Source organism: Neopsephotus bourkii, unplaced genomic scaffold (assembly GCF_033783945.1).
Source record: "Neopsephotus bourkii isolate Nb327-2 ecotype Australia unplaced genomic scaffold, CSIRO-AGI_Nbou_v1 NB_318, whole genome shotgun sequence".
In the NCBI taxonomy this organism is placed as follows: Eukaryota; Metazoa; Chordata; class Aves; order Psittaciformes; family Psittacidae; genus Neopsephotus; species Neopsephotus bourkii.
Genome location: NW_026900826.1, coordinates 2,102,826 through 2,111,552, shown reverse-complemented (window position 1 = coordinate 2,111,552; position 8,727 = coordinate 2,102,826). Strand labels below are relative to the sequence as shown.

Genomic DNA, 8,727 nt, shown 5'->3' with positions numbered 1-8,727 from the left:
GTGTGTTATGATTGCATTATTCAGCACTCTGTAAGACCTTGGCATGTTTACCCAGTATTTTCCAGGCTGATGAGAAGCTCTGACCACATCAGAGCCAGGCAGCCAAAAGCCACCTCTGAACCAGAAGCCACACAATACTGTGCTAAGCCTGAGCTAATAACATCTGCCGAAAGTTTTATTAAACGGCTCCACTGTTCTAGAGCTTGAATGTCTTAAAGAGTGTAATTCCAAACATTCACTACTTTGGGACATTTAGAACTGAATCCAGACCCTACCACTGCCTCTAGGAATTTTTCCAAAGGCGAGATTTAGCATGTATTCTTACCTCAATGGGAGTGAGGACTAAACCTGCCCTCAACGCAGGAGCTCTCCCACAGTTCAGAGGCACTCTAAGGCTGATTTTGGCTGACCCACTGGGTGAATTCAAGCCTGGGCTGCTCTTTTAATTTTGTTGGAACATGCCTTTGTAGTAATGAACGGCGGGGCTTCATCAGGCTGATGCCAAAAGGATACTGCAAACTCTTCCACCTTTAAGAGACAAGTTCTCCTGTAACTCACAGAGAATTAATCTAGCAGTTTTATTTATGGTTCCTGACGGATTAACCTGAGTGCACTGAGAGTTTAGTTATCTCCACTTTATGGTGCTCGTTAACTTCCTCAGTGGAGCAAGGATTGTGAGCCTGAGCTCAGAGCCGCTACAGGTCACAGCCTGACATATTAACATAAGCTGAAATCAATGGTGATTTAAGATAACACACTATACTACTCACTGCAGCAGCTGGGAAGCTGACTGACTGCTCACTGTATTACCCTTTTCATAGATTTGATAACCAGAATAAAGCTATGGTAGTCTGCTGTGGGCAGAAAGCTTTTAAAGTACTCTCAGCATAAATCATCAAAACTTGGGAGTCAGAGCCCTTAGAACACCTCAGTATAAAAGACATCAGGAATATAACCCCCAACAGACACACTTGTGTGCAGAACCATTAAGGATTACAACAGGGGGGGAAAAAATACATGATTAAACCTGGTCTTGTCTGGGTCACTAAGGAACCAGGAAAAAAAACATAGGTTGAAAGCAGTGAGCGGTATGAAAATGCAAAATCTCTCTATAAAATAAGAACAGCAACAAAAAGTTCAGCTTACACACCTGGAAAGATGTGTCCCTTATCTTCAGAAATAAGGCAGTTCTGGGAATTTCATGGAGGACATTCGAACACATTTAAAATTCAAGAGAGAAAACCTCCGAAGCACAGATAACGGGTGATGTTATAGGATGACTCTCATGAGGTAGCCACTGGCTAAATTACAAAGATTCTTACCTACATAACACATGTAGAAGAACAGCAAAATTTCTGTAGAGATGGCAAATTTAAGGTCTGGATGGAGAAAACCCAGCTTTTTCACCTTCTCCAGGGAAAGAGAGAACAATTTATAAGACCAGTTAAGATACATCTATCTCCTATGCTGCAATCTCACTGTACACAAACTTGCCCTGGTCTCTTGCTCCTCATGACTTGTGTTAAATTAAAAAACTCTGAGGGCCTGAGCCTGACCATAAAGTAATCTTGGCTGAATGTCAACATACAGCCATTTCTTCTATCTGTAGAAGTCCATACACATACACAACACATAAAGCAGCTAAGTCTTACTCCAAACTCCTGGTCTTTTGCTTAAGAGATGAATTTCTTGCAAGATGCTCATTTACACACTGACTTTCAGATCTGTCAGCATGGTGGCTGGATGTTTAGAAAACAGATGAATTAATACATTAACTACTGTCAAGCAATAGCACAAAAGAGTCTCTGTCTAGTTCCTATACCCCATGACCAAAGAAATACTTAAAATGTACCTTTGAGCCAGCTCTGGTACTGCATCAGTACAAAAAAAAATCCCATTCCCAGGAAAACTTACACAGTGGTGAACAACTCTGTCCCCCACATAACTACACTAATCAAGAAGCATGGCTTAGCTTCATATTTTGACATCTTTATCACTCTGGACCACGGGCCAGACCTGGCTTTCAATGATGCCAAAGCCGCAGCAGAAAGCAATGGGTACTGTAGCCATGCACAAGGCACCAGAACTGAGGGTCACTGACCTAACCACTTTTTTTCCTTTTTTTCCCGTTTTGTTTCAGAGTTACCGCCAAGTCCGCCTGAATGAACTCTTACAAGAGCACTCAAGGGCAGCCAACCTCATCGTCCTGTGAGTTGCAAGATTTTGGTTCTAGCTTAGAGAATAATCTAATATGTAAATGGATCCTCGACTAGAGCAACAGAAACACTTGTGTTAATTCATTGAGGGCAAAAATAAGCTTTTAAGTATGTTTTGACTGAGAATTCTCTGATACTACACTGAGTATGACTCTTTCTTTAGTAGATCTTCACATCTTAAAACAAAGCTCTACTCATGTCAAAAATGTAACACCCAACATGTAGATTTGGATGTGAAGATTACATCTGCTTACTTACCTGCAGAAAATACATATTTTCCATTATTTTCCCCCAACTATTAACAACTTGAAGTTAGAGAAAGGATAATTTTGGTTTGCACATCATAAATGAAATTGTTAGCCAAGTTCTCCTTGGAACTTTGTAGAACTGAACAAGGATGGTGCAATTGCATAAAATCACAAAATAAAACAAAGCCATTTTCAGATTCAATGTTTTGTTAGAGCCACATATTTTTATACACAGTTTCAATAAATTAGTATTTCTGATGCACAGATAAACCTCTTTAGCTCTATTACTTCAGTCTCCAAAAAAGGTGATCAGGTAACATTCACCATAAATTGACCCATACATTAAAATTCCCATCTCACAGTAATTACAGATCAGGAAGTCACTTGACGGACTGTAACGCTGTGCATGTACTGTATTTTTTCCTTTAAAAAAAGATCATATTATACATGAGTTTTAAGACCCCCCAAAATGCTTATTTACCACTTTAGGGTTACAATCACAAGCAATCCATGTCCAGTACAACTAGCCATGTTAATGACACTAACCAGGTAAACGACAGCTTGCAGGATTAAGGCCTAATGGTAGCTTTGTGCTTTATAAGATTAAAACAATCTCATGTAGTCTAATTATGAACATCCAGAGCTGTAAATGAATAGCTGATATTTTCTAGTTAATACTTAGTGACATGCATGTTATCAGAGCTACCCCTGTCTTAATAATGCTAATTTCATTTTTCTCTTTCTAAACAGGAGCCTCCCAGTGGCAAGAAAAGGAGCAGTGTCTGATTACCTGTACATGGCTTGGCTAGAAATTCTCTCCAAGAACCTTCCTCCAATCTTAATGGTCAGGGGCAACCACAAAAACGTACTGACCTTCTATTCTTAGAAAAACGTTAGTGCCTAGAATATCCCTTGCTTGATTTTAACACCTATGTTTTTAATAGCAGTGATTTATTAAAGATGCTTTTATCTAATACAGATCTAAAAACTAGTTACTTGACAGAAAGCTTTTCAAAGATCCAAAGCAATACAGTAAGGAATTAGACAAAAACAAAGTAAATGGTCCCTGCTGATGTTACACCAATACAGGCAAAAGAAGGAAAACATACATACATATATATGTATGTATATATCTCACGAGACAGCAAATATTTTGAACACAGAAAGAAGAAATTCCATTAACTTTCAAAGGTATTGCAAATGCGTTTGATATTTATCCCAGAAAGCCAAAATTCACTGCTACAATACAAAAAGCATTGAATCTATAAATACTTCTTTCAAATTGCACTGTCATAGTCGCTAACAGACACACTGGAGGATTCCAGTGAAATGCACTAACCTGGGAAAAAGAACCTGTATGGTATCAATCAGGTCAAAGTCATAAACTGATACAATGCAAGTAGAATACCCATGATGCTGTTTAATTCTAATATTGCCGAATTAAGACCTATGCCTACAGCAGATGCTTTTACCTAAATTGTTATGCTAATTTATGTTAATTCAAATGCTTCTAATTAATTGACAAACAAAAAAGTTATATATAAAAAATACAGACTTTATATGACAAGACTTGATAATTTTCAAGCTCTGACATGGCATAGAATGCATGATTGTAATAATTAAATATGATAAGTAAATTTCACAGAGAAAATAGTGAAATACTAAATACTCTCACAATTTTTGCTATGAATGTTAGGGTTAATGCAGTCTGGCATTATACATTGGGGTAATACATACAGTGATTTATGTGATTAGAAAACAACAAAAACTCCATTAGCTGAGTTGAATGCCTTATTTTTTGATTTATATAAGGTATTTTTAGACTTTCTAAATAATATTCATTATACACTAACTTAAAGGAAATCTATTAAGTTGTGTAAGTTTTCTATTTTCTATTCTGCAACATTATAATACTTTATAATTTCAGCTGTCAATAAAAGAAGCTTCTCTTTTTTAATGGGGAAAGCTATATCCTGTGTGTAAGCATTATTTAAATTAAAGACCAATAAAGAATGCAGCTATTTAATGACTATAGTTCTGTAACGCCTTGCAGAGATCGACTGAAATCTAAGCCCTAGGAAAGCCAGGGGACCCTGAATTTCACTACATGTTTATTTTCAAGCAGGCCTCATTTCCATCTTTGCTTGAATTATTAGAAATTAACCTGTGGAGGATCTAGCACTCTATCTCCAAAAAAGATAAATATTTGACACTCATATTTTTCTAAGTTCAACAGCAGCAATTCAGCATAACATGGTAATGTAGCCCATTAATTCATGTTTTATTTTCTCCATTTATTAAAACTAGGATATGAAATACTGATATTTTCTCATAATGTTCTTCCTTCACTCCTTCTTGCACATTTACAACCAGGTTGAAGGATCATTTTGCAGTTTAACTGCATGACATAGATATACAAGATACTCAAGCTTCCTAGGGAATACTTGGCTTCCTGCACAGCTTTCAGCAAGCCAAACCTCACATTCTGCACCCGCAAAACAAGGAAATTACTCTTGTCCTTCACAGCAATGCTAGCAACAACACAGGAGCTTGTTACATGCTGTCAGGTCCTGCCACCTTTGTAGAATTGCAATTGCCACCATCATTTCCATCTCACTTCCTGACACCAACCAGGAATAATCTACATGTGGTACTCAGACAATCAATGCAAAGAAGAGCTTTTATGGAGACTCCATTTAGGCCTTCTGTGAGTGTACTTCTTATCTGCAGAAGGATCTGGGAGAATTACACACCTGCATTAAGCTCTTCAGTCATGTACATTAGCAGGTATTCTTTCCTAAACATTCCAAAATACTGTAATTCTCAATTGACAGGAAACATCAAACCAAACTGATCTGGGGGACCTAGGCAATTCAAAATATGAAACAGCAATGGCACTTTCAATAGTATTTGCAATTCTGTCTCACAAACATATCACTTGTTTGTGATGTGGGCATTACAAGAATAAATCTCAAGAGACACATTTCTAAATTAACAGCATCAAAAACTAAGTACTAACATGCACATCTGTGTAAACTCCTTGCTTTTTGACCATGCCTGATTAGATGTATCCATACAACTTGCTAGGATTTATAATGGGCATCTCAAACTCTAGGCACAAGAGCACTTAACTATCTTAAAGTGTTATTTCCACAAATTCACAAGAAATCTCAACACAGCAGTTTCTTAGGAGCTTCTATTTCTTGCTCCTCACCACAATTTCCGAAGCATGTGCACAACCAATTTGGAGAGCATACTAATTGTGGACTATTGTAAATTGCAACTTCATTTGCAAAAATTAGTTAGTTCACCTACCTCCTTTCCCACTCTGTAACAGACACTTCCTCTTTTATATAAATTATGCATAAAACAACTGCTGAATTTTAATCACCATGTTAGTAACTGAATTCTAATTACAAGTTTGACATCTCTAGAAAAAAAATATGACTAAAGCTGTCTAGCACATTTTGAGCTTGTATCACACTACCAACTCTGTAGGTTTATATAATGTAGGGTTGATCTGATCAGCCACGACACAGGTAAGAGTAGATAAGGCAACTAGGGACATTAAAGTGTGAAAATACTACTGCAATGAAGCAAGAGCAAAGAATATTTTGACTCTTCCTCAAAAGCCTAAGCACTCTGCACAGCTAAGCTTGTGCCTAAGGGCCTGTTAAAATGATCCACTGTTGCTCCTCTCATCAGTGAATCGTATCTTTCCCTTCAGGAGCTCCAACAGGTACCACAGAAAGCATTTCACTACAGTTCAGAGAATGCATTTTCCTTAAATCCTTTTGCAACCACTGGCAAGCTGCCCATCTCAGTCACATACCCCTCCGGACACAGTGCTTAGGAATGGTAGTAGGTGTCTCCACCTAGGCTCCAGAACAGCTTTCTTCCAACTGTTACTAGGTTTTCAGTCCCCAACAGAGATTATTTTGGGGGGCAAAAGTTGTTTTTTAGTTTTATTTTTAAAACCAGCAACCCAATAGCACAAGTATAAAATCTACCTAACCAAAAAGGCATCACATTCTGAAGATAAATAACTGCAACTGCTCAAGCCGCACTGTGCAAAGAGTATGCCACTACCATACTTTGCACCCAAAAGAGTTCTCAACCTAATGATCATAATAACAAACTACAAAGCTCCAGTCACTTGCATAGTAAAATTCACCAGTCTGAAACCTCTGAAATTTTCACTACATCTTTGAAAAGACCTACCAAAAGCCTTCTTGGCTAAGCAAAATGTATCAGACTACCCTTCATTCTCAGAAAACCTGGCCATTCGTCAGCTTTTGTCTTTCAAAACAATTCCATGATCTTAAAGACAAAAGCAGTTTCAGCAATTAATGAGCAGTTTAAAAGCAACAGACATGCAACAGGTAACACAAATTAGCACTCAAGTTATAGATACGGGGCAAACAGGTACAGAGCTTTAGCTATCAGTGACTCATTTAATTCCCCATACCTGTTCATCATCTGCTCTCTGGCAGAGGTCCCTGATTTCCCAGCAGAGCTGGGAGAACAGAATTTGAGTAACCCCCAGCCTCTTCAGCTTGAGGCTCAGTGGTGTCCCTCAAGCTGCTGCCTAACACAGTTTTGACTGTCACTGGACTTCAATGAAGTGACTTAGGATCACTCTGAGGACCTGATCTTTCTCTCCCCAGCAACCAGATTTTAACTTTTGTCAGAAGGACACTAAACCCTTAAAGTGCTGCAAATGAGTGGCTCAGCTCTCAAGTTACAGGTGAGGAAACCTTGTTTGTAACAGTGTGGTTCAGCATATGTCAGACCACTGTAAACATCTATTCATTGTGGTACCTGGTTGGCACGGCCACTTGGCAGCTATGTAGCCCATCAAGACTGCATGGCCAGCTCTGCTGAGGGAACATCTCACACTGGGCCTAACTCTGCTAGGAAAAATGGAAAATGTAACTGTGCCAGCACAACAACAAACAAATATAACAAGTTGTAGCTCACATTCTGCACAAACAAGAGCAATAACCCACAGTCATGCCACTGTTGGAATTTCATCAAAGGAAATTCAGTTTCAAATGAAACAAAGCAGGAAGGTTTTTCTGGAACAGAGTAAAAAGCAATGGCAAAATTTCACAGCCCCCACACTGTACAGCAAAACACACGATCAAAAATAGAGCTTCATTATAAGTAAACACCCTCACAGCAGCCTTTTAAATCACAAGTCTTAATCACTGTGAGAAAGACAGCTGTTCTAAGTTACACTGGGTGGGCAATCTGTCTGTTAAAGCCACAGTTTTCTTCTAAAAAAAAATGCTCATTCTAATACCAAAACTTCAGTGGGGAGAATTTTATGGATTGTTGTCCTGGAGAGAGGATCTGTGTTTCTTTCTGCACACAACAAAGCAGCCTCCATTCCTGCTCTTAATCTAGGTAAAAGGCAGATAATTTCAGTTTGTCTCTTTGTTTTTCAAAGGCAGGAGTAAATGCCCAGTGGAGAGCAACACTAATCAGCAATCAAGAAGGCAGGAATGTTGACGAAGGGACTATTTATCTACAGAAGAAACAGCACATTCCCAGGACCCATGCAAACTTGCCCAGACTTCAAGCAGTTGTTTTCCTTGTAAAGATCTGTGGGAAAAAGAAGTGTCACTCAGCTGAAACCTTTCTCCTTGACAACATGTTTGGAGGAGTCCTCCTATCTATTTTTCATGGACTTTCAGAATACCAGAGATGCAGTTTGGAACCCAGCCTGCCTCACTGAGCCAAACTATTCATAAGATTAGTCCTTCTCAACACTATAAGGCAGGTTGCAGTTGTAACCTCTATGAAGTTCTGCTTGTATAACCATTTATAATTAGGTATTCATGTGATACAACTTAAATTCTTATAAACATCAATCTGTGGATGGCTTACCTCAGAATTCACAAAACATTCTAAGCAGCTTTTTCACATGGGTCTATGATACATACATACACATCCCCATTCAAGCAGTGCACACTATTAAGACTGAAGAATGGCAATAAAAGAAACCCTAAATTGGGGGGAATATTTTTCACAATTGGACTGCAATATGTAGCAATGGTTTCACTGCCATCTGGCTGCATTTGAAACATGTAACATAGCAAGGAGACAATCACATACACTTGAATCTTTAAAAAGTTAAAAGAACAGCTGCTTGACTTCATCTAGACTGCTCCAGTCTGTGGCTACTTTGCACGAAGAAAAATACAGCCGTCAGAGTGCTCAAGGCCTAGGAGGAGCAGGGGCAAGAGAAGCAGCTGAGA

At 38.6% G+C, this 8,727-nt stretch overlaps 1 protein-coding gene across 2 annotated transcripts in view; it reads left to right on the top strand.

Annotated features, from left to right (window-relative positions):
- The window catches only part of SLC12A1 (solute carrier family 12 member 1), a 45,209-nt gene extending 40,719 nt beyond the window's left edge, over positions 1 to 4,490 (top strand). For both annotated transcript variants that reach the window (XM_061347347.1, XM_061347348.1), the window contains exons 25-26: positions 2,141 to 2,208; positions 3,215 to 4,490. In XM_061347347.1, coding sequence (XP_061203331.1) covers positions 2,141 to 2,208; positions 3,215 to 3,350 — 204 coding nt within the window. In that variant the 3' untranslated portion in view covers positions 3,351 to 4,490. The remainder of the gene's footprint in view (positions 1 to 2,140; positions 2,209 to 3,214) is intronic.
- The last annotated feature ends 4,237 nt before the right edge of the window (positions 4,491 to 8,727 follow it).